The sequence below is a fragment of the Anolis carolinensis genome, chromosome 3, assembly GCF_035594765.1.
Source record: "Anolis carolinensis isolate JA03-04 chromosome 3, rAnoCar3.1.pri, whole genome shotgun sequence".
Lineage (NCBI taxonomy): Eukaryota > Metazoa > Chordata > Lepidosauria > Squamata > Dactyloidae > Anolis > Anolis carolinensis.
In genome coordinates this window covers 94,941,750-94,968,225 of record NC_085843.1, presented here as the reverse complement: position 1 = coordinate 94,968,225, position 26,476 = coordinate 94,941,750, and the positions used below count along the sequence as shown (strand labels likewise).

Sequence of the window (26,476 nt, the reverse complement as noted above, 5' to 3'; positions counted from 1 at the left end):
TTATGTCTTGAATAGATTCACAAAGTTATCATTCACTAGCCCGCACTATTGTTCACGTATCAGAACTGGACAGAGATGGGTGAGCTGAAGTGATATGCCGGACCCCATTCAATGAAAGCTTGAGGAGCAATTACAAGAACAGATGATATTTTGCTTCTTTGTAATTCTGAATTCCCAGATGAGACAAACCTGAAGTGGTATTCTTTATTAAGCTCTAGGAGGAAGTTTAATTACTTCCTTCTTTGACACTGTTAATTGTTTTGGTAACAACATAAGTTAAAGAGGTTTCTGAGAGATTACACAGCAAAGTAATTTGTTCTCTTGGGTCCAATTCTGAATCCAAAACAGACAGTGGAAGAATCTCCACTCTCTTGAAGAGGTTGTAGAGTGAGTTTACTGTTTCACACCATTCCCATGATTGTTATGATTCAGTACTAGGACAACAAGAGAAGTAATAAAGTCACTTTCAATTATATATGGTTAGAATCGTTGCTGGCCTAAGGTAAATAATATCTTAGGTGTGAAGTGTCGTTGGACCGCCTTTTCTAGTTTGTTTTGCAGTGGAGACTTGTTAAATTTAGGTGAAGTGATGTATTTATTTAGAACAGAAGGCATCAAATTGGGAAAGAAATATTTCTGATCTACCTGGTGGACATACAGTTCCAAACTACCCATAACCATAAAAACCTATTTTAAAATAAGGAAAAATACTCAACCTCCCCCCGCCCCCCACACACATACACTAAATCTCTGCAGACCATATACTCAACAAACATTGAAACCCTAAATATACCTCAGTGCTGTTTTCAACACACCTACATCTGGTCCTAGAATCATAGAATCACAGAATAGTAGAGTTGGAAGAGACCTCATGGGCCATCCAGTCCAAACCCCTGCCAAGAAGCTGGAAATCGGATTCAAAGCACCCCCGACAGATGGCCATCCAGCCTCTGCTTAAAAGCCTTCAAAGAAGGAGCCTTCACCACACTCCGGGGCAGAGTTCCACTGTCGAACAGCCCTCACAGTGAGGAAGTTCTTCCTGATGTTCAGGTGGAATCTCCTTTCCTGTAGTTTGAAGCCACTGCTCCGTGTCCTAGTCTGCAGGGCAGCAGAAAATAAGCTTTCTCCCTCCTCCCTATGACTTCCCTTCACGTATTTGTACATGGCTATCATGTCTCCTTTCAGCCTTCTCTTCTGCAGGCTAAACATGCCCAGTTCTTTAAGCCACTCCTCATAGGGCTTGTTCTCCAGACCCTTGATCATTTTAGTTGCCCTCCTCTGGACACTTTCCAGCTTGTCAACATCTCCCTTCAATTGCGTTGCCCAGAACTGGACACAGAATTAAAGGTTATCCAAGGAGGTGATAATAATACAAGTCTTTAAAATGGAAGTTAATATATGGGCAGAGTTGGATTCTCAGAAAGTGTCCAGTTAAGAGTGGAGGTAGACATTACTAGAAACAGAACTGCCATCATTCCATGTCACTTTCTCTCCATTAATGTGTTATAATAGTAAGTGGGGTTTGACATCATCACACTATGTATTACCCTCCCCCATCTAATTGGTTGTCAGAACTGGGGGGAAAGGAAATTATATAGCATAATGGCATCATGTCACACTTGGTGCTGTATTGGTAAGGAAAACAGACTCAAAAGAAATGGCAGCTCGGTGCTTCCTGTAACACCTAACTCAACCCTATGGAGGAGCGGGGTCCTCTGTTGTTTGCTACTCGGAATTGTCATGCTAACTGGGAGTTTTCAAAGAGGGGAATATAAATATGGCATACTTCATAAAATGCTTTAAGAAAAAAATCATGGCTAATAGTTATGTATTTCACCATGACTTTATTTTCAGGCTAAGAAAAATGGTATCTGCATCTTCAATTTCTATCAGTCATAGATGCTTTACTTTATTTTATGTATATCCCATGCTTTCATCAAAAATTATGCTCATGGCAACTAACGGTAAGAAAATACATTAAAATTTTAATACATTAAAAAATTAAAAACAGAACTCTTAGAGATATGTCTACCACTCAATTGGTCAGACTGTACCAATTGAGAAGTTTACATGGCTAAGACCTGCTTGAATGAAAATCTTCTGTCCTGTCTAACAACCAGAAAACTTGGATTTATATTGAAACTATCCTTGGCTATCTACACAATGAACTTGGTCTTCCTGTGAGTATCCTGGGTTTCTTGGCTTTAACCCGATTTTACAGGTTTAACTCTGGATTCACCAGAGTTTGAAGGAAGCTATGGAGTATTCAGACAGTTAGCAGCAGTCTATACTGCTGGATTGGGTCCATTTGGCCCAATCTCCTTTCCAGACAGGTAGCAGAAGGGAAGGGGTGGCTTATCCTTGTGTTACTGCTCTTGCTGCAAGTGCCTTGTCATTGCAGCTGTGTCTGATGATGTCAGAATAGTACATCTATGTGATCTCTTCCTTTTTGCTAATCATTTGGGCACCCCTTTTTGACATCAGCACACAACTATGGTGACAAAGTGTTCATATGGAGCTCCATGGCTGGCAGGGAGCAGCCATAGCGATACAGAGGACAAGGTAATGTCCCAGTGGGGGGCGATGCAGGCCCAGACTGTCTGGACCATTTGGGGCGCATCTGCACTTTGGAATTAATACAGTTTGACACAACTTTAACTGCCGTTATGAATGCTATGAAATCATGGAAGCTGCAGTTTTACAAGGTCTTTCACCTTTGCTGACAAAGAGTGCCGGTGACTCACTAGACTTCAAATCCCAGGAGTCCATAGTATTGAGCCATGTCAATTAAAGTGGTGTCAAACTGCTTAATTCGATAGTGTAGATATACCTCTGGACACTGGCCTTGGATCCTGCATATACATGCTGTATACAGAGTGCTCCATGGTAGATACACTGGAGTAACCTGCACAGTATAGATGTTACCTTCGTCTGACAGTTAAAAAACATACAAACAGGGATTAAATGTGCCCTCCCTTGACAGTGATTGTCAGAATTTGAAAGTAACCACTGAGAAGCTCCATTATGAGGTGATAAGCTCTGTGAATGTGAAAGGTTTTCATTTTATCCAGGCTGAGGAATATTGGTAGCATGCATATGTTGAAACTGATATTTTACTCCATACCTCACAACCTCTGAGGATGCCTGCCATAGATGTGGGCGAAACGTCAGGAGAGAATGCTTCTGGAACATGGCCACACAGCCCGAAAGACATACAACAACCCTGATATTTTACTGTTTATACATGATGTTTTATTACATATGTATTTATGCCTTTACTATACACTGTGAAATTATCAGAAAAAATGCTTAAACAAGCAAAAGTCTCTTCATCTGAGGTCAGAAACTATGTGCCTATCTAATTTCAATGAAGAAGTCAATCTGCATGATGGGTGTCACAGCAGACCAGACTCTCCTGAATGAAGAATATAGTCAAGCTAATGCAAATTATAATGGTCCTTAAAGATGTAGGTCTTTAAGGATTGCTCCATAAAGACCTACATCTAACTGGTACCCCAGCAAAAGTAAGCCATTTAATTAATAGTATTGACTTAACAAGTTTCCACTGATTCAACAGGACATGATCAATCTAATAATTTGATTTAGGTAAGAATTATTATTATTATTATTATTATTATTATTATTATTATTATTATTATTTTGAGACATGTTATAACAGACTGAAACATAACAGTTATTCGTTTCCTGAAAACATAACATATACATAAACCGTAAAAAACGCAAAACCTCCATCAGAATAATAAATTAAAAATTTAGCACACAATACAAGAACTTTCTTGCCTAAATTACCAGTCCCAAAGGCATATTGAAAAAGAAATCTTTTTTCTCTTTGCAGAGAGACTAGGGAAGGTGCCAATCTAACCTCTCTGGGAAAGGAATCTGAGAACTTGGGGGAGCCACTGAAAAGACGCTTTCCTGTATTCCCACAAGATGATAATAATAATAACAATAATAATAATCATCATCATCATCATCATCATCATCATCATCATCATCATCATCATCCGAAAATACATTACACAGTCCTAGACACTTGGGAAGTGTTCGACTTGTGATTTTGTGAAACAAAATCCAGCATATCTATCTTGTTTGCTGTGCCATACAATAATAATAATAATACTTTATTTGTATTCCACCCTATCTCTCCGAGGGGACTCAGGGCGGACTCCAGCATACACAAACATAAAGTTCTAGAAAGAGATGTTCCTTTGAGGAAACTGGGACAAAGAGAAGGGCTTCTCCAGAAGATCTCACAATGCAGGTTAGTGTGGAAGGGGAGAATAAAATCCTTCAATTAACCTCTGTGAGAGCCATAAAGGGTTTTATAGGTCAAAACAAGCAATCTGGCTGTGTTTGATAGAGCCAATGAACTTCATTTCTAAAATGCCTGCACTTTGCCACCACCTTCCTGTCTACAGCTTGCTAATGTGACAGTGAGACAATAACATACTTCGAAGCTTAAATGATAAACCAAAACTATGAACGCGCTCCCACCTGCCTCCTTTATGTGCTTGTAAACATCATCTGAACCAGCAGAGGAATATGGAATGTCATCATGAGCTACAAAATCAATCTGGAAAACAAAGAAACATCAATTCTCAGTTATTATTTTAGAAGTCTAAAATAATAACTTCTGGCCTATAAATTTAACATAGCTGGCCTATGAATTTAACAAACACTCACCAAAGAATAAATAAAGGCATTTTATACTGCTGGAATATGTTCTTCTGGTCAATAAGTAGGACATGTGATTAAGGTTGGATTCAGATCTTGGAGTCATACATGGGATTCATGTCCAGGAGCTAAAGTTGGTCATACCCACCTTCGTTTATCCTATTACTACTGTAAGACAGGTATTATAAGAAAACCAGTTATCTAAATTGAAATATTTTGTAATATCTGAACCACTTAATTCTCAGTACAATGCAGCTAAAAAACCAGGAAAACTCTAAGTGAGTATTCATGATATCATTATTGGGTATGATTTTAGTTGATGACTTTGAGATATCACAAAAGTGTTCTGTGCTAAACATTCTATAAAGAGTCCTTGGATATTGTTATGGTTGAGCCTTCTGGCTCCGATACTAGGAGATGGGGTCGTAAGACTCCTCGAGAGTCAGACTCTTTTGAGGAGCGCGAAAGGAAACGGCTCCGGGACTTATTTGCAGAACCAACAGATGAAGACTCATTTGAGGGTTTTACCGAGCGAATGGAGGAAGAGATGGTTAGCTCAGAGGAGGATGACATGGAGTGGACTCGTGTAAGGGAGGATTTGGGTGTCACCGGCAATGATAGTATGGGAGACGATTGGCGGGTTGCAGGATCAGACCCATGGACGGGCTGGAGGGATGGAGCGGGATCCACAGCTGGGGATGCTGTGGGGCGTAGTCAAAGGTGTTTTAGCTCTGATGAGGATGATGATGATGAGGCACCTGGAATTAGGATAGCAGCTGACAGCGATGAGGAGTTATGAACTGAGATAAAATGGGGTTTAGGATCAATGGCTAATTGCGTTGGGCAAGGTAATCTGGACGAACGCTTGGGCTCTTGTTGGGGAACTTCCTGAAGACGGGTGTGATTCGTTGCTGGATACGTAAGTTACCAAGGACACTGGGCATAGACGGCGGGAGGAACTGTGTGGGGGTTTTCTGTGCAACTTGTGTTTAATCTTGATAGCTTGGACCTCCGTCGTCTTTTTGACGGACATTAATTACCTACTCTGGATTGACGCTGGACTGACTGACTGACTACGACCTTGGACTATCCCTTCTGTGGCTATCGGTGGAACTTGTGGAACTTTAGACGTCTGCTCTTGGCTTTCGACCTTGGACCGGATTGGGACCCTGCTGACCGCCGTTACCCTGATTGATGTGCCTGGACCTGGATTTCGCTCTTTGCACGGAGGAGTAAACAGCCTGAGTTACTCATCTGTAGTTTTTGAGTAGCAGAGAGGAATCTGCTGCCAGTTTTTTGTGTTCATTTTGACCTCTGTTTACCAACTTTTGTTTGTTTAAATTGCCAGGCTGAAGTAAGCACTTTTGATTTAATCCGGATTAAACTCCTGTTTAATCCGGTTTATTCTTTCGAACCGTTTTAATTCAAACGGAGCTGTTTCTGTTACTTTTCACACTGAAGACAAGTGTTTGCCTAGTTCTTTGTTTCCTACGGGCATTTTTTAGTTCTGTAACCTCAATAAACTGTGTTGTACTCTATTTGGCGGCGTTCTGTCTTTGACAGATATGCTCTTGAATAGGGACAATACTGCTAATCTACTGCTTTTTACTTTCAGGTCAGCGTGTATAGTTGAACTTACTTTTAGACAAGTATGTATAGGTTTGCAGCTTAAATTGATTTAAAATTCTCAGATCTTGAAATGTTTAGATTTGAGTAAAGTTTCTCATGAAATAAGGCCTTATGAAGTACAAGAACAAAGCTCATACTTGAAGGATAACTTGGAATAGCAGCATACTAATATCACAAAGGGCAGGACTGATGTCAGACTGGTAGAGATAAAGTAAAGTATTTAAATGCATAAGCAAACAGAGGAGAAATGTTTAAGTTTCACTCCTCAATTATGTAGGCGTGATCTGTACTGACTACATTCCAATCATTCTTCTTACTAGGAAAATCTCAATTTTAAGTGAGATGGATATCTACTACCTTTGATCCATTTCCCCAAGTCAGAAACAGCTGCAGCCAACTGTCTTGCAGTTTAAGTAAGACACTAGCCTGGTTAATTCTCAACCCAGTTTTGAGTCAAACTTGGAGTCTCAGCAACATCACTGGATTTGTGATGGGGCAAAATATTTCTTCCCACCCCTCCAAAAAGCTCATCCTCCAGGGCTCTTATCTGACAGTTTAACTGCAGGTCCTTTTTTCATAGTGGCAGGAGGAGATATTCAGTCCTTGCAAATGATCTCAGATATCTGAGAAGCCACATGAAATAAACTATATTTTCCACAATTTCTGGCACCTGAAATGAGAGGACAAATTGCCTACCTGCTATTGTCATTGCCACAGTCAAGCAAGTGAGAAAAACAAACAGTTTCATCCTAGAGTACAGCCTGAGAGCCAAAAAAGAACTAAGCAGCAAAGGGCAGGCAGAGAACTGACCAATTTGAAATACAGTGTGGTTCACAAACATGTCAAATTCACATTCGAAGCTAAATTTGCCAACATCACTAAACTGGTTCCCCCGTCCTGCCCTGCCCACACGGAAAAGAAGAAGAGAAAGGCACCTTATGTTTTTCCAAAAACTCTGGCGTGAGGGTCCATGGGGCATCTCTGATGACTTCATCTACATAGCGGCAGTGTCTGAGGGCCTCATACCTCTCTGCTTCATTCATTACAGTGAAGCCTTTAAACTTGTGGGTTAGATCATCACTGCAAACTGACACACACACAAGAAAATTTCAAAACAGAGTGACACAGCCCTTGTCAAATGTAGCACATCTGTTGGAATAGAAAATTCTTCAAAGCTATTTTGCGAGTTAAATTTATAGCTGTCAAACCAAATCAGCCTAATTCATGACTATACAATCAAAACAAAACAGCCCAGAAAACAGAAGTTGCAAACAACATGTCACGCAAGATGGTTGTCTAGGCTTTGTACCTAAACACAGGCTGAGCTAAAGCCATGTGGGCTGATTTGCTTTTACACAAGTTTTGTTAAAAGAACAGAGTTGAACCCCAAAGAGCTCCATATTCTATCCCATCATAAACCAAACTACTCTTAAAGACTATGTAACAAGATAAGGCTCACTGTGACATATTTATATTTCTATCATCTTCTTTCCTATTGCTTCTTTTCCTACAGTTTCCAGGAGGACTGGTTTGTTGTAGAGCATATCTAACCAGACAGCATATGTATCAAAGAGCAATTAAATGAGGTTCAGGACAAAGTTGTGCAGTAGTATGAACTAGGTGGTAAGACACCAAACAATGAACATCTCCCAGATTATTAAACAAATTATTACAGAATGGAAAGAACGTGGCTGAAATGTAACTTTGCCTAGAGAAGGCTTCCCATCATAAACTCAGTGAATGGGTTAGGAGAGCATTAGAACAAAAGTAATCAAGGAGCTAATGGTAAAGGAGCACATACATCTACACTTGTATAGTGTATCTCACACTATCCTTCTGTTTTTTTACAATATCTAAGTAGCCTCCTGGTCATATTTGTGGACAACTACTAGAACACAGATGGCGGAAAACTTGACTTTTATGCAACAAGACACAGTATAGCAGGCACCTTTGCTCCTATAAGGTGGCAATACATGCAACAAAAAAAGCATTGTGTTTGCACATTCACGCCAGCTGAGCTGTTCAGAGTGGTGAGAGGCTTAACCCAGGTGCCCTCCCCTCCGAACCCATTGTTAGAACCTTAAGTAACTCACTGTGATGCTTTTAACAACCATTTTGCAGATAAATCTCTCACATAAGAGCTGACTTAGATACTATCATTGGAGCAGAGGCCAGCAACAAGGTGTCCAGCAACTCTGTGAGTGGGATTACACTAGATCAGTTTCAATTGGTGAGTACTGTTGATGTGGACAAGTTGCTGGGGCAAGTAAGAAGGACAACCTGCTGTCTTGATCCCTGTCCTTCTTGACTGGTCGTTCAGGGAGGGGATGCAGTGCAATCTCAAATACAACAAGTTATTAATGCATCTCTCAGGGAGGGACATTTTCCATTCTGTTTAAAAGAAGCAGTAGTTAGACCACTGATGAAGAAGCACTCCCTGGATCCCCTGGACATTAATAATTACAGGCCAGTGTCTAACCTCCCTTTTTTATGCAAGGTGATTAAGAAGGCAGTTGCCCTCCAATTCCAGGTAGTCTTGAATGACACACACTTCCTTGACCCATTTCAAAACGGCTTCAGAATAGGATACGAAGTTGAGACTGCTATGGTTGCCTTAATGGATTATCTCCATCTCAACACTGACAAGTGACTTGTGTTCCTGTTGGTACTTCTAGACCTCTCAGCAACCTTCAATACAATTGACCATGGCATCCTTCTGTAACGCCTAAAGGGGCTGGAAATCAGAGGCATTGTGCTGCAGTGATTCCTGTCGTACCCCTCAGGCAGTTTCCAGATGGTGCTGCTTGGGGATAGCTTCTCCTCAAAAAAGAAGCTGTTATGTGGTGTCCCACAAGGGGCCATTCTATCTCCAATGCTCTTCAATAATTACATGAAGCCCCTGGGAGAGATCATCTGTAAGCATGGGACGGAGTGTTATCAGTATGCTGATAACACCCAAATATATTTTCCATGCCTTCAAAACCAGCTTCACCTAAGGATAGCTAAGGATAGTTAAGGATGTCTCCTCTGAACGAATGCCTGGAGGAGGTAATGGGCTCGATGAGGAAAAACAAATTGAAACTGAATCCAGACGAAACAGAGGTGCTTGTCATCAAGGCTCCTAATCTGTGGATGGAGGTGTATCAGCCAGTTCTGGATGAGATTACACTCCCACTGAAAGGCTGTGTTCACAGCTGGGGAGTGCTCCGGGATCAGTCTCTCCAAATGTTAGCCCAGGTAGATGCGATGGTCAGGAGTGCTTACTACCAGTTTCAGCTGATCTGCCAGCTGTGCCCTTCCTAGATTTGAAGGACCTGAAGATGGTAGTGTATGTGCTGGTAACCTCAAGGCTGGACTTCTGCAATGTGCTTTGTATTGGGCTACCTGTGTATCAAGTTCGGAAACTCCAGCTGGTTCAAAATACAGCAGCCAGATTAGTTACGGAAGCATCCAAGGGTGAACATATTACACCTATCCTAAAGTCACTCCACTGGCTGCTAATTAGTTTCCTAATATTATTACTTGCTGACTGTATCACAGAGATTATTGTCTTAATGTACCAGTAATAGTTATTCAAATATTGTTCTTACCTCCTACTAACAAGTAGCTATTTGGGAAGAGAGCTTTGGCTTGCATAAGTGCTCTAGCATGACCAGAATGGAAAAGATCAAATATTCCATCTGCATAGACTCTGACAGGTCTGTCCACTGTGAAAACAAGGAAAGAACTTATTAGCCAAACTAAAACAGTGCCAGAGCTTATGCCAGTCTATATGCCAGATATATTTGTTATATATATATATATATAGGAAATAGGAATGCCTCAGTGTATAAAACCACTAAAGAAGAAGTTATGTTTTACAGTCTCTTCAACCTCCCTTCCCATTTCTTCTGTATCTAGACAGATTTTCAAACAGCATTGGCCTTAGGAGAGGAATGAAGGAGAGCTAGAGAAATAGATACTTTTGGTACAGTAGAGTCTCACTTATCCAAGCTAAACGGGCCGGCAGAAGCTTGGATAAGTGAATAACTTGGATAATAAGGAGGGATTAAGGAAAAGCCTATTAAACATCAAATTAGGTTATGATTTTACAAATTTAGCACCAAAATATCACGATATATTGAAAACATTGACTACAAAAATGGCTTGGAATATCCAGAGGCTTGGATAAGTGAGGCTTGGATAAGTGAGACTCTACTGTATTTAGTTGCAGCAGCATCACTGCTAAAAGCACTGTACTGTAGTACATCTTCAGCTGGGAAATAATGGATGTCTGTGCTAAATGATCCTAACATAGTTATATGGACACACCTATTTCCTGTTATTTCCTCCTCTGGTGCCAAACTTTCTGTCAAAGAACTAATGTGTGGATACATCTACCTTATTAAGTGGGAAATACCTATATTAAAATCATAGTTAATTCTTTTTTCCTGAAGTTTAGAAAAGAAATTCATTATTAATTCAGAGGACATAATGTTGAAATAATCTACTATATTAGAAACACACAAGAGTGCATTAAAATAGAGATGTGCATATCAAAGGCCTATTTATGAAAGCACCATTCTCTTTCCATAAACTGGAGTAAAATCTTTGAATCCTATATTTCCATACAGACCTCTGCAAAATTGATCCAGAAATGTTAGCATCCGCATTTAAAATATCAACATCAATAGTGGGGGTTTACTTTTATGTATATACAAGTATAGCACAATGCTTGTATCTATTGAAGATAAGTTCCTAAAGTTATCATGGCAACAGGAAACCATGGATAAGAACAAACCCTACTGAAATAAACAACTTCTGCTGGAAGTTACCATAGGGTCTAACAGGAGGATCTAGAAAATTTCTAGGGAGCTGCAGGAAAGTGAAACCCCCAGTACTGGTCCTGCAGATATGGGAAGGGGGGGGGGGTCATACTATGCACACACATGAAAGCTATTGGTTAACCAGAAATTTGGACATCCTTTAGTTCCATGAAGTTTGAATATGAAAATTCAAAATTGTAAGGTAAGATGAATACTATATATGATTGTATTTGCATAGATTAAAGATACCCAAACTCACCTGGTGTCCCAAGGCGGGCCTGAGCAATAGTTAGCTTCTCATGAGGAGCTTTGCACTGACAGCTTGTTTCACCTGCAAATGGAGCAGGCGCACACAAAGTCTAGAAGGTGGAAAAGGGGAGGTCAGAAAAACAGAGACTAAAGCACATAGTCAGTCAATTAATATAACACAATGTGGCTTACTCTTTGCCATCACCCAGTGCCAATAAATACAAGATAGATACAAGGCACAAGCATTCAGTCTTAAACAGAATGAACCTGGAAGCATTTTATAGTATCATGGAGATATAATTATAGACCAGGTTTAACATTCTGATAATTGGATACAGGAATACAAATAACCCATTGTTTATTCATTTGAAATCACATTCCCATTGGATTCTGGTCCAGAGAAGGAGAGGACTTTTTCTGGATTTCCAAGTTCTACCTATTTATTGATATTGATCCTGTTTCTCTTCCAAAATCAGGACTCAAGGCAGCTTACAAGATCAAAATGGATGGGCAGAGACATACAGACATGTGCATGATAGATATAGAACAATTAGAAGACCAGAAATTGCCCAGCCCACATGTTTTCCAAAACCTACTATACAAATCAATAAAAAGTACAGCTCCCAGATCTCAGAAGAGTCTTCTTTAGCAGGTATTCTAACAACAAAAGTGTGTCTGAATAAAAATGTATTTGCATTTCATCCAAAAAGCAGGAGATGGGGGCAGCCAAGCCTCCTTTTGAAAGAATGCTTGTTCCACAGCTGCTTTACATTTAATTTAGCATGCTGGTTCCCAAAAGAATCCTCAGAAGAAAATATGAAACGTGGAGTTTTTTTTCTATACACAAGTGAAGACAGTTTGACCAAAATTAGTTCAGCACCTCGGATAGCTTCTTTAAATTTATATTTTTCTTTCATTTCCCCACCTTAAAACAACAGAAAATTGAGGGATTTGTGGCCTCAAATTTTGAGTAATGTTACATTTCTAAACGTTTTGCCAATATTATCCAGCGAGGAGCATTTGTTTCCGAATTGCAGGAACAGTTTTCAACAACAAACAAATAAATTATTAAAACCACACCAGATAAACTGACATAGATGGCTGAAATTTTTGTTCACAATAATAGGGAAAAAATCCATAATTTTAATTATTCAAAACACTAAATACAGACATTTTAACTGTGATTAACCTGGGTATATGGGCTTTCCACACATTGCTTGCTTCTTCTTACAAAAGCATAGCACATAAAACAACTAAATAATACAACATGTAAATGAAATGTTGACTTAAAAATAAAAACTAACCATTTAGTCTAAGCTGTATTTAATAGAGCTGTGTCAAAAAAATACTCAAAAATCAATAGATGAGTGAAACATTCTGAAACTTGGGGGGGGGGGCAGTTGAAAATATGTTTTACCATTGCAGCAAGTCTCTAAAAATGAGAGAAAGGAGCCCCAGAAAGCCCACCCTCCACCACTCAATTACTTAATGAAATAGTAACAAATAATTCATTACTATCACTATAGTAATGAAACAGACATTTATGGTATTTTTAGAAACACTATAGAAACGACTCGCTGATGCCCCCTAATTTTGTAATGAGTATTGAAACTTTTTTCATCGATTACACAGGCCTAATATTTAAGTTCTACCTATCTCTTTCATTCAAATCATTAACTGTATATCTGCCTTTTCAGTGCTAACTGGGTAATATATTTCTCCCCACCTTCCATTTTCCCTAAATAGAAGAACTGCACTGGGAGGAAGGGATTCTGTGTATAGAACATGCTAAATTATTCCGACTTGGAAGGAAGTACTTTTCTTTGTGCTGGTGTGATCATGCTTGAGCTTTTCAAAGTACAAGAATAAGATATATTAATAATAATAATAATAATAATAATAAGAAGAAGAAGAAGAAGAAGAAACACGTATCATTCGAAAATACATCACACAATCCTGAACACTTGGCAAGTGTTCGACTTGTGATTTTGTCATATGAAATCCAGTATATATATCTTGTTTGCTGTGTCATACTATGAGTTTGTGTCAATAATAATAATACTAATATACTTATTTAATAACCCGCTTCCATCTCCCCCAAGGGACTCGGGGCGGCTTACATGGGGACGAAGCCCAAAAGACAATGTTTATTATTTTTTTTAAGCTGAGTCAAATCTGCTCTTCTGTGGTTCCCAAATAATTTAACAGAGAGATTGTGTCAACTGTTATTTTAAGAAAAAAGGATTATACAGGAGAAACAGAAGTTTTAATCCTGGTCAAAGACACAGAGGATGTTCCTATCCAGAGTTCACACCTTCCTAATCACAATTTGGTATATTACTAATTTCAAGTTCCATTATATACAATGGCATATTAAATGTTGTCCCTTATTTAAAAAAGGGAAATCAAGGTTTGTTTTGGGGATATTTTTCGAGGAAGGGGATGTTTTCAACCTGTGGGTGATTGGAACAATGGACGCAGAATCCGTGGATATGAAGGATCAATTTATTGAAAACAGGAGTAGAAGGATTGGGGCAGGGAAATTTTTTTCATTACTGCAATCCATCAAATGAACAATTATAACTATTTATGCTATTGGCGTTTTACATGTAGAGAGAGTATGTTAGAAGCATATATGCGACTCATAAAACACGAAATATGCCTAAATCAATATTTCTGCTTAGATTGAGTAGAAACAGGCCATTTTCTTTACTGGCCATGTAGCAAAGTGTTTCTTTTCTGTTATACATGATCATACAGTTAGAGCTTTTCCCATTATTTTCTAATCACTGTCTTTACCTTTCTGTCTTTGTGGTAGTTGAGCACTAAACTGTCCTTTTATTTCCAAGCAAGGTCACGGGACACAACATCCAACCCAACATACTTCATGCTGGGATAAAGAGGAAGGCAGAAATGTTAAAACAATAATGGCTATGGTCTGAGGCCTACAACCAGCAATCATGACTGAGCTTGGAAAAGGCTGTTTCCTGGGAGATAACTTGAAGAAAATGGGCTAGTTTTGTCTCTCTCCCCCCTCCTTCGCTGAGGAACCAGGTATAGGCATGTGATTGTGTATGCTTGGGAATTATAAAACATTTCTTAGGATACTCATGATACGGTTTGTGCTTGCATCATTACTGAGCAAAAACAACAATCTAGTCTAGACTGAGTCTAGATTTACTGTAATGCTGTTCACTGGTTTGTTGATGATGATGATGCAACACCAAGGTGCGAAACAACAGGCTAAAATGCAGCAACAAATAGACATGTAACACAGCTAAAAGCATGAAAATCAATTAAAAATACATCATTGTTAAAAGGCCTTTACATCAGTTTTATAAAGCATACATAATGCAACTGATTCAAAATTTGAAAAAAACTCCATCTGTATAGGCTTGCGGGAAGAGATTGGTTTTTAATACTGTGTTAAATGCAGACAGCATATCCCTCTATCAGATCTCTTCTGGTAGATCATTCCACAATTTGGGGGGAGCTGAATTAAAACCACTCTGGTTAACAATTGCCAACCTGGTCCTGGTGGACTGGAATAAATGTCCTGGGGAAGACCTGAGTATATGGGGTGGATTATACTGGAGAAAACAATCCCACAGATAACATGAACCCAAATCATGTAGTGATTTAAAGATAATAGTCAACATTTTGTACTTTGTCTGGAAACTAATTGGTACCCTGTGGAGTTATTTTAATATAGATGAAAGATGGTTCACTTCTAGAAACGCCAGTAACCAATTAGCTGCCATATTTTGGACTAGTTTCTGACTTTGGTATAGTGCTTATCCAATGTACAGTGCATTGCAGAAGTTCAGCCTTGAGGTTACCAATGTGTGCGCTACTATCTTTATGCCTTCCATCTTTAGGAAGGGGTGCAGCTAGTTTATCAGGCAATGCTCATAGTAAGTATTCATGGCTGCTTTATGTATCTGGGCTGTCATTTGGAGCAGTAGGTTTTTCAGGAGGAGTGTGACCCCACCCAGGATTGGTTGACTCGTCTCAAACCCTAGGTTAGGATTCTTAACAGTAAGCACTGTGTAGTTTCAGTTTGTTTTTTCTCATCCAACCAATTAACTCCTCCAAGCATTTATTTGGAAGAGACAACTATTCTTAGTTGATGCTGTTATTGGAGGCACAGAGAAATGTATTTAGGTGTTATCAGCATGCTGATAGCACTGATAGCATCTGGATGACCTCTCTAATGGTTTTATGTAGATATTAAACAGCACTGGGGATAGATAGCTACTGACTAGTCCTGAAAAATTACTATACATTTCTTAATATCCAATCATTTCTTAAAATATCAGCAGAACCATAATTAAGCTTCAAATTTATTAAAAACAACACTAAAGATGTTTCTTCATGCCATAGGATTTATAGATCAATGACAGTGCACTATTATTTCCTAGAATAAAATGCAATGGATCAATATGCATTAGGAAGAAGTGAGAATAATAATAATAATAATAATAATAATAATAATAATAATAATAATAATAATAATAAAACTTTATTTATACCCCGCCACCATCTAACCGCGGGGACTCGGGGTGGCTTACATGGGGCAGAGGCCCAAACAACATAAGGACAAAATATAAGCAACATAATTCAAATCACAATATAAAAAAGATGAAACAGTAATACAATATATCAATTAAAATAACAATACAAGGATTAAAAATTGCATTTAAAAACACATAAATGGTAAGACCATAATAAATACAGGATAGATTATTTAAAAAAACCCTCTGGGGCTGATTAATTAATGACTGTATCACCGAAGGCCTGCCGACACATCCAAGTCTTCAGTTGTTTCCTGAAGGAAGATAGAGAGGGAGCCAATCTAATCTCCCTGGGGAGGGAGTTCCAGAGTTGGAGAGCCACGGCCGAGAAAGCCCTCTCTCTTGTCCCCACCAAACGCAGTTGTGAGAAAATGCAGATGGTGTGTGATTGGAGGGCTGGCATGTAACCATATGTTTTAAGGGTCATAACAGTAGTTGTTATGTACCTTCAGCATGGTGATCCAATCATGAGGTTTTCTTGGCAAGATTGTTTTGTTTTCCAAGGATATATTAAAACCCAATATCTAAACCCATTACTTCCAACTACAGTGGACCCACCAAATCAATTGCTGGAAAGCAGGTGAATACTTAGATAAATTAAACTAATTCAGTGAGTCTATTCCAATTAGAACTAAAATTAGATTTAGAATTCAGTGATGTAACCTTGAAGAAAAAGTGGCCACAAATGACACATTTTGAAAAAAAAACTCTAAGTGGTGCATGGTGACATCAATGAACATACTTTATGTTTGGATTATAGCCAGTCAGGTGAAATGCTATTTTTAGAGTTTAGTGCCCTTCCTCATCCAAATTATAATTTGTGGAGTTACTTTTTTCCTATTCCTGATGACATATCTCAGTAAATAAATAACTCTTCTATTTATAGCAGAATTTGCCATTTTGATATTCTGACTTCAAAGGCAACCTTCATCTACGCATTAGCATTTGTTGAGATTCCATGCTTCATAAGACTTTGATCTCTCCATGGAGCTTTATGGAAACAAGGGCATTTGATATTATTTTTTTCTATTCTTTTAAACCTTAACTCAGGTATGTACAATACCACCAAAGCTAGAAGCTACAATCTCCTTGTGACTCTCTGGTCTTTGAAGGACACACCATGTCTTCATTTTAAAAAATGGAAGACACCTTTTTATTTTATGAGTGGAAGTCACATCTATTTCAGAGAAATGCCCTCTAAGCCTAAAACAGATCAGTGCCTCCCCAATACACCTAGAGGGCAGAGAAGGGTCCCTACCCCCAGTAAAACAAACTTAATTTAGGATGCACACATTGATGGGGATCTTCACTGGATGTGTGTGTGTTCAGTGTTATTAAGGGTCACGTGTTGCTTAAATATCATTAAATGCAAAAACAACATCTTTGAAAAAGAGCTGGAAGATTTGAGGTGAATATCAAGTATACAAATATAATTTACAACAACAGTTATTTAATATACTTTGCATTAAGATGCTCTCATTTAATTAAAAAATATCTCAAAAGCATCTGTAAAGAAAAGGCAATGGCCGACTAATACATGAGTAGTAATTGTGAGGAAACGTAACAATACACATTGAAATTTACATGATATTTGAGGGCTTTGGTTTCAGTTTTCCCACTGATCCCACTGTGGATCAGTCAAGGGTCATTCCATGAAGAGGGAAAAGTACCAACGTCACCAAAGTGGGTCAGATGTCCCTGGCTGCCAACAACAATTTTCTACCCAGGCATTTGAAGTGCAAAAAGTGGTGCCATGGAACAGAGAGTCGAGAAGTCGGTATATGTCTTTTAGGTTCTCCCAAGATGGACTAAGCTCTTGTCTTTCACTGCTCTACTACCATAGTACTTAAAGAGGGGGTTGGTTCAGCTTTTGATAAGAGTTAAGGCACAGTACTTAAAATTGACCTGTAGATATATCAACCCATGTCCTCTTAATCAATGTTTTACCAACATTTCTAGACTTATAAATGAATATATACAAAAAATGGACAAAAAAGAAATGAAGTCGGCCTTCCATATTTGCAGGTTTAAAATATGCAGATTTAATAATTCATGGATTTAATAGGTTCTTTCTAGGCATTTATAGGTCAGTATGATTCTATAGTGAACTTCCAGCAGAAGGACCTAGAGATTCCTGTTGTTTTAACATGGTAGTATATTTAACTTTTTAAAAGTTTTATTACTTTTTTTTATTAATGCACCTTGTTTTATTTTATGTTGTGAGCCATCTTGAATCCCATTTGGGAAGACGGCACAATATAAATTCCATCAATCAGTCAATATTTTTACCTGTGGGCAGATACATTTAAACCTTCATCCCAGTTGTTTCTTTTCTCACCCTGTGCAAGAGGGGTTTTTTTGGGTTTTTTTTTTAAAGAACAGTTAATGCCAGTTCAGGCAAGAGATGAATTTGGGGAAGAACAGAAAGGCCAAGATTTCACTCTCACAGTGCACATTGGCTCCTATGTAAATTGGTTTCCTATGTATATCATTGGCCTTTAAAGAATCCATAATGGAAGTATATGTTCTCTAATCACACTAGTAAATAAATTATTACTTGTACTCACAAAATCTCTGGATAAAAATGGTGTATGTGAATGATCACAAGTAGGACAAAAGCAACTTCTCAATACTCTGCTTTTCAAAAATGTATGTGTGCTCCATTTGTAACCTCAGTCCCAGCCTTTCTTTGACTTTGGGGTGAATGTCTGTGTGCCTCCACATGGCTGAACAATAACAGATTTTGGAATACTATTGATTGATGATTTTATGATTGACACCTCAACTCTCATAATAGGCCAATTCAGGTGTCCAGAAATCGATAAGATATGGCTTCACCGTGCAGCCGTGTCACTACTACTCAATTTTTATGTCTGAAAGGATTTTTTGGTGAAAATTGCACTGTAAAATAAAAGGTACTGGGTAAAAACCAATAGGTAGTTTCAATTAGAGGAGGCCCCCTGAATTATTGTGATTTCTTAAGTTTATAGTTGTGGAAGTCCTATTGATTCCGTGGTTCTGATCTAGTTAGGGCTCACAACTAGGTTTAGCACACTATTCCCTAGTTTTTGATTAAAACCTTTGCATACTATGGCATTCTTTAAGCTGTTGTCCTTCAGATTTGTTGGTTACAACCGAACACCAAGACCAAGTATATTACTATAGTCAGCCACTTTCTAACATGGAGATACTTGTATGGCACACACCAAACTGAATTCATTCTTAATAGCTTCCATGTAGGGCAGTGGTTCTCCCCAGATGTTTTGGCCTTCAACTCCCAGAAATCCTAACAGCTGGCAAACTGGCTGGGATTTCTGGGGACCCCAGGTTGAGAACCACTAGTGTAGGGGATATCCTGTTGTAACTGACTCTATGGGATCTCCACAAGCCATGCTATTTTCTTGCTTCTTTTTTCCCTTGGGGAATCCTACAATATGTATGTACTGTAAGATCATTGTGTGACCTAAAAACTGAGGTGGGATGACAGTGTTCGAATACCCTTGATATCACTTTCTGCATTAGCCTATTGAAGTGAGTTTATTTTCTAACAACTTTAATCATTCTTCTTGAAGTGTTATTTAATTTTTCAATTTTTATCATTTTCTTACACCATTCAGGAATGAGATAACAGAAGAAATAGACACAGCTCTGCAACAGCATCATTTCAGAAGTATGCGTTTCACCAATCTTGATTCAAAGTATAATCAGTTCAAATTGTATGTGGAAATCTAAGGCAGATCACTATTAATCTGGTAACATTCATATAATTCTAGAGAAATTCTATCACAATAGGTGATACACATATATAACTTGAATGCTTGCACACACCCCTATTATTCATTTTGCATATCAGTGGTTTCATGTATTATAAAAGAGTTGGCTACACTCAAGTTTTCAACAGAAAAATATTGACAAATAGATATATTCACAAGGTGATACATGTTTCCCCTCATTTCTTAAATAAAAATGAAAACTAAAGCCTTAAGTTATGTCCATGCATTATTATGGCCCATCAATAGGGACTGACACAGAAGGCTGTACTTAAGTCTAAGTACTGATAATCATGTTTTGAATGCTCCAAACTAAGTTACTCTTGCATTCCAGTGTTCAATATTTTCAGCAGGACTTGCCAAACTCTGGCCTACGTCATTGTGACGTCTTGGCAAACTGGCTGCCTTTCTGGGTTTTGCTTTCTCAGGAAAGCAGCTATTGTAGGACATAGTGGTGAGAGCAATAAATATACTATTCCTGGAAAAGGTAAAAAAGAAAGCATTTTCTTCTATGGGTATTGGAAGAAACATTCAATGGCCAAAATGCTTCTTCTATCATATAGTCACATAGTAACCTACTAACCGAGGCCAAGATTCCTAGAGTGTAAGGAGACACCTTTTTTCCATTCCAGAATATTAGTTCTACAGTCCCATTCTAAGAAAATTAACTCATAAATGAAACCTATTGAGATAAGCATATGTTTTTTCTAAGTAGGTTTAGAAGTACAGTTTTAGAAGCAAACTTATCACCCTATACACACATGCTAGAGGCCATTTTTATATTGCTTTCCCAATTATAATATGTTTGGACATGAATAACTTATACTCAGAACATAAACTGGGGGCAAACAACTTGAGTATCACTAAACCAAATTGTTATTGTTTTCACTTTTTTAAAAAAAAGCTCAGGCCAATCCACTATTAATAGAAAATCCATATCCAAAACCTCAGCAATGAAAATAGTCGAAGTGTAAGACATGGGAGCTGATAAGCTATGAGGGAGGGAAGCTTTACTCAATAAGTAGCTGGCTTTTTTACATGCATGGTTTCTATGGATCAATTATTGAAGAAATGCAGGTTTTCTCCATACTCCCAACTTATATGAGCTCAACTGCTTGAAAGTAACATCAGACATTTTAGGAAAGAGGCAACCTTTAATATTTTTTTCTGATGTTTCTCTCATGAACATTTTTGTTTTCATTGTGAGATACACAGATACATGTTTTAGAGTCAGCAGAACAACAAAGGGAGGCAAGGACTAGACAAAGTGTTCTGCTCCAAATCTGAACCCAACAAAGGCCGGTGGAAAAATGCCATTTTTGCACAGCTCAGCATGCCTTTATTGAAAGGAGCTGGCCACAGAAGCGTGCTGCAACCCCCCCCCCCCCCCCCAATGAATCCCTTAATGCAGCAGTAGTCACAATGATCCCCTTGTAATCCCCATTCTCGCAACACAGACAATGAACAGAAAGAGCTAAAACAGATTAGGCCCGCTATTAAATTGGGACCGCAAGTCACCAGTTCAGTTGTAACTCAGGAAAGCAAAGACAGGGAGGGTGGCACATCAACACATCCTTTGTCTGCTACTTACCAACCGAGGCTGAGGGCATGTGTGCTCTATCTCCTCCATGGTTTGTGAAGGAAGCTCATTAGAAAGGGCTTTCGGGATGCCTGTTTCTGACTCAGCATTAGTCGCAAGCACTGGCATGGCCAGTGGATGCTGCTTCTTCGGAGGGTGATGCCCTTCGGTGCTGCTATCCTCTTCCCAGCCAGATAATGTTTTCCTCTCTCTGGCAATTCTCTCCCCCGCCTGCTTGCCTTCCTTCCTCCGGCCCCCCTCCGTTCTTTCCCCTTCCCTTGAGAAATTAAAGGTTTTTCTTTTAAGGAGAAGCCAAGAGGCAAGGCCTCGGTTGATCACTATAACAACCAGCTAGCAACAGAGCCCTGGGTGCAGGAGACAGTGTTCTGATTTGCATGAGGCTCTCTGGTTGGCTACTGTCATCATAGGACCACTTCAAGGCTCTTACAGGAAATACACCCGAGGAGGGCGGTGGGCTGGTGTGGACGATCCCCCACCACCACACACTTATTTCGCCTAAGGTAGTGTGGAGGATGAGAAGCACGGGCACATGCATGCTTTCCACAAATATCCTTCCCAAGAGAGTTATTCAAGATTATTAAATTCTGTCGTATTGTCCTGTTTTAATGATCTTATTTAAGGAAGGAACATACATAGGGCTGATTTTCACCTGAATGTTTATCATTCTATATATGCCTGGAAATTATATGGATATATATCTATCCATATTTATACACACACACACATACGTACACATACACACACATATATACATATGCATACATATACATATAGAGTCTCACTTATCCAACATAAACAGGCCAGCAGAATGTTGGATAAGCAAAAAGGTTGGATAATGAGGGATTAAGGAAAAGCCTATTAAATATCAAATTTCGTTATGATTTTACAAATTAAGCACCAAAACATGTTTTACAACAAATCGACAGAAAAAGAAGTTCAATACATGGCAACATTATGTAGTAATTACTGTGTTTACAAATTTGGCACCAAAATATTGCAATGTACTGAAAACATTGACCACAAAAACATTGACTACTATAAAATTGAATACAAATAAAGATAGAATTCCATAAAAGGAACTTACAGTAGCAACATTGTCGGAAGTTAAATCAGTAAAAATCTGTAAAAAGTTCCGTCCTTGCTGCCTAAAGAAACAGCTGTGGATCCGGGCGGGAGGCAGACTGCGTTGGATAATCCAGAACATTGGTTAAGTGAGATTCATATATATATACACACACACACACACACACACACACACAGTAGAGTCTCACTTATCCAAGCCTCGCTTATCCAAGCCTCTGGATAATCCAAGCCATTTTTGTAGTCAATGTTTTCAATACATCATGATATTTTGGTGCTAAATTCGTAAATTACTACGTAGCATTACTGCATATTGAACTACTTTTTCTGTCAAATTTGTTGTATAACATGATGTTTTGGTGCTTACATTGTAAAATCATAACCTAATTTGATGTTTAATAGGCTTCTCCTTAATCTCTCCTTATTATCCAGGATATTAGCTTATCCAAGCTTCTGCCGGCCCATTTAGCTTGGATAAGTGAGACTCTACTGTATATGTGTGTATGTATGTATATATATCAATAGGTACCACTCCAGCAGGAAGGTAAAGACACACCATGCAGTCATACCAGCTATGTGACTTTGGAGGTGTTTATGGACAATGCCGGCTCTTCGGCTTAGAAATAGAGATGAGTACCAACCCTCAGAGTCGGACACAATTAGACTTAATGTTAGGGGAAAACCTTTACCTTTATCTCTCTTCCTTGTCCCCACCAGCTTTGCTTGTAATGGCGGCAGAATTAAGAGAACGGCCTCCCCAGCTGATCTTAAAGTCTGAACAGGTTCATAAAGGGAAATGTGGTCATATAGGTAGGACCCGAATCATATAGGGGTTTATAGGTAATAACCTGCACTTTGAATTGTGTTCAGAAGCAAATAAAGCACTTTCCCCTTGTTGGTGGTTATGAAATTAGTGTGCGTCTTACAAATGGTGGCATCCTATAATCAAATAAATGTAGTGTGTATGTATGTATGTGCATATGTGTGTATGTGTCACACATAATTTCAAGACACATACAGAATAAATTTACACACACATATATAAAATACAGCAACATTTGGCGGTTCAAATGTTAGACCTGTTTCATGATATATCTGACCTGCCGATTACAAAAATGGCACAAGTTTTTGAGATACAGAACATATGTCATCTGTCAGTCGCTATCTGCTTGCTTGTAAGGAATCATGATAGCCATATCTAAGAAACTAGAGCAGATGTGGTCTATCTAATGCAATTTCCTGAATCAGTGCCCAAATAACCCCAGGAACAGGTCTAAAAACCAAAACAGCAGGAAAAAAATATTTTCCAATTGGACTGTGATATTTATTTCTACCCACTTTTTGTCTTGATCAAAACAAAAAGCATCTTACAAATTTAAAAATAGAAGTTAATAGCTGGATAATATAAATATTAAAATGGAGTTAAATGTACCAATATTTTAAAAAGTCAATTAAAATCACATTAAAAATGTACAGTGTTAAAATGATATATATAATCTGCAATCTGTGAGTGTACTTGGCTGCACACTCATCTTCATTGCCACTTCACAACAGTTACTCGATCCCCGCAAAAAGGTGTACGTACTTTGCTCATATATACTTGCACTCTTGGATCTTCCAGAATAACTGTCCTGTATTTTTAAAATATCAGTACCTAGTGGGTCACAAAGTACAACATCCCAAAATTCAGTTCAGACATAGTGAAACCATGCTTTTCATAAATTATCTCTAATAGAGAGCATACAATGATAGCTGTGTCCTGGTGCTGAAAGGACAGCTCCTCTTATTAGCAGGATAGGATTCACGCAATGGTGTGTGGTGTATTTCAACATATAGTACAACCTCTGTACCTGTAGGTACCCATGGTTTCACCTACAACTGACAAAGTATGTCCACTCTAGGCACTTTCTAGGTCTTCCAAGATGACTCTATGGTAGTTTCCAGTGGAAATTATCTTTTTCAATAGGATTCACTATTATTCATGGTTTCCTGTTTTCATAGTCAATTCAGGAACATATCCCCCATGTATACAGGGATTATACTGTACAATATTAGGATTGTATCTCATCGGAAGACCACATTCCCTGCATGTTGAATTATATTCAGTTCTTGGTATATAAAGTTAGAGTTGGCAAAGACACCTGTCTGAAGCCTTGATTGCTATCAGTCTGTGCAAATGATATTGTTAGATGAAAGAATAGTCCAACTCCATATTTGTAGTTTTCTATGTCTCAGTTAAGAGGATAAGCCAAGTAATTGCCTAATATAATCAAGAACTTCAGTAGCTGATTTTTAAAAAGGACATAATTTGCAAGCCTTAAAAAACTCAGCTATGTTCACAAACACTGAAGGAAGTGTGAATGTTTTAAATATTTAGCATTGTGGGATTCAGTAATATTTTGGCAGAAATCTATCAGAACCATGAGCCACAACTAGTTCTAGGAAGGTAGCCAAAACATTTCACATACATTGCAGTTCCAGGATGTTATTCCAGGAATATTTCAAGAACTTCAGACAACAGACTAGTGTATGTAATTTCCACTTTCTGAAACAGGTAATAAAGCAGAAGAAAAGATAATGCTGCTGTAATGGAAATACAAACACAGTTCCAGAATTGCACAAGAGCAATCTGTCTTCCCCAAGCCAATCACCCCATCATTTGAAAGGTTGGATTTCATGAACAAAAAATTGCCTGGAATTCCTTGGAGGTTTGCTAATATTCCAATATCCTATGACAGAATGGCAGAATTGGAAACAATCCTCAAAAACATCTAATCAAACTCCCTGGCAATGAAGAAAATCCACATCAAAATAAAAAACCTCTATCAGGTACCAACCCAACCTATTTCAAAAAAACAAAACAAAAAAACAACAACCCTCCAATAAAGGAGAATTCACCATCTTTCAAAGTAATCATTTCCACTGTCAAACAGCAATAGGAAATTATTTCTAATGTTTACTTGGAATATACATTCTTATCATTTGAATTTGTTAATTCAACTCCTTCCTTCTAATGAGGAAGAAAATAAAATTGTTCCATCTTCTATGAGCCAGCCCTTCAGATATTTGAAGATGGCAGTTATAGTATCCATCTCTCCTGCTCTCCAGGTTAAACATACCTAACTGTTTCTTGTGGGATTTGATTTCTAGACATGTCACCATCTTTGCTAATCCTTTCTGGATATGTTCTAATGCAGTGGTTCCCAACCTTTGGGCCTCCAGATGTTTTGGACTTCAGCTCCCACATTTCCTAACAGCTGGTAAGGTGGATGGGATTTCTGAGAGTTGAAGTCCAAAACACCTGGAGGCCCAAAGGTTGGGAACACTGTTCTAGGGTGTCAATACCTTTCATGAATTATATCGCTCAGAACTGGTCATAGTACCCCAGGTGAAATCTGACCAGAACAAAATAGAATTATATGTTTATTGGTCAAGCTAAAACTGATCAGCAAACAATATATAAAGCTTAGATCCTCAAATACATAGGATTTACTCATCCACATGTAGTTTGTCCCAACAGAAAGGTTTGGATGAGTCTGTAATTTTGTGAGTAACATTTGTGTTCTTTACAGTTGATCTGATGTATGTCAAAACACCCATTTAAAGAGATGGTTATCTATCTATCTCTCTATCTCTCTATCTATCTATCTATTTATCTATCTATCCTTCTTGACAAATATATTTTGTTTTCTTGGTTACAGTTCAGCTTCATTCCAGTTTTCAAATACGTGGCACTTAGTAGACTGAGGATGAATGACTGAACCTCCAGAAGGTTTTGGTCTATAACTCCTGCTGTCCTTAGGCAGCATAGCTAGAAGTGATGAGTGATTGATATTGCAATTCAAAAATATCTGAATATCTGAAATGGTTGGCAAGTCCAGGCCCAGCTGTAGGAATGCAGAACATCATTCCTAAGTTTCCTAAGATGTAGATCATCCTCGGCGCTCATTTCACATAATGTGGTCTCTTCCAGTTCTATTATTTTATGATTCTATGTGACAATGATGGCAATTATAAATGACCACTACTGATTCATGCATATTACAATGTGGTTTATGGAATTAATCCTAAAGG

The 26,476-nt window shown here is 38.4% G+C and overlaps 1 protein-coding gene across 3 annotated transcripts in view; it reads right to left on the bottom strand.

Moving 5' to 3' along the window:
• pcyt1b (phosphate cytidylyltransferase 1B, choline) overlaps positions 1-26,476 on the bottom strand; it is a 43,487-nt gene that overhangs the window by 10,764 nt on the left and 6,247 nt on the right. The window contains exons 1-5 of one of the 3 annotated variants that reach the window (XM_003218847.4): positions 21,314-21,688; positions 11,389-11,488; positions 9,915-10,031; positions 7,260-7,411; positions 4,516-4,594 (exon numbers count right to left, since the gene is read on the bottom strand). In XM_003218847.4, the coding sequence (XP_003218895.1) occupies positions 4,516-4,594; positions 7,260-7,411; positions 9,915-10,031; positions 11,389-11,488; positions 21,314-21,430 (565 nt within the window). In that variant the 5' untranslated portion in view covers positions 21,431-21,688. Of the gene's footprint in view, positions 1-4,515; positions 4,595-7,259; positions 7,412-9,914; positions 10,032-11,388; positions 11,489-21,313; positions 21,691-26,476 lie in introns of those variants that run through there. The other 2 variants (XM_008107335.3, XM_008107336.3) reach the window with 2 other exon arrangements.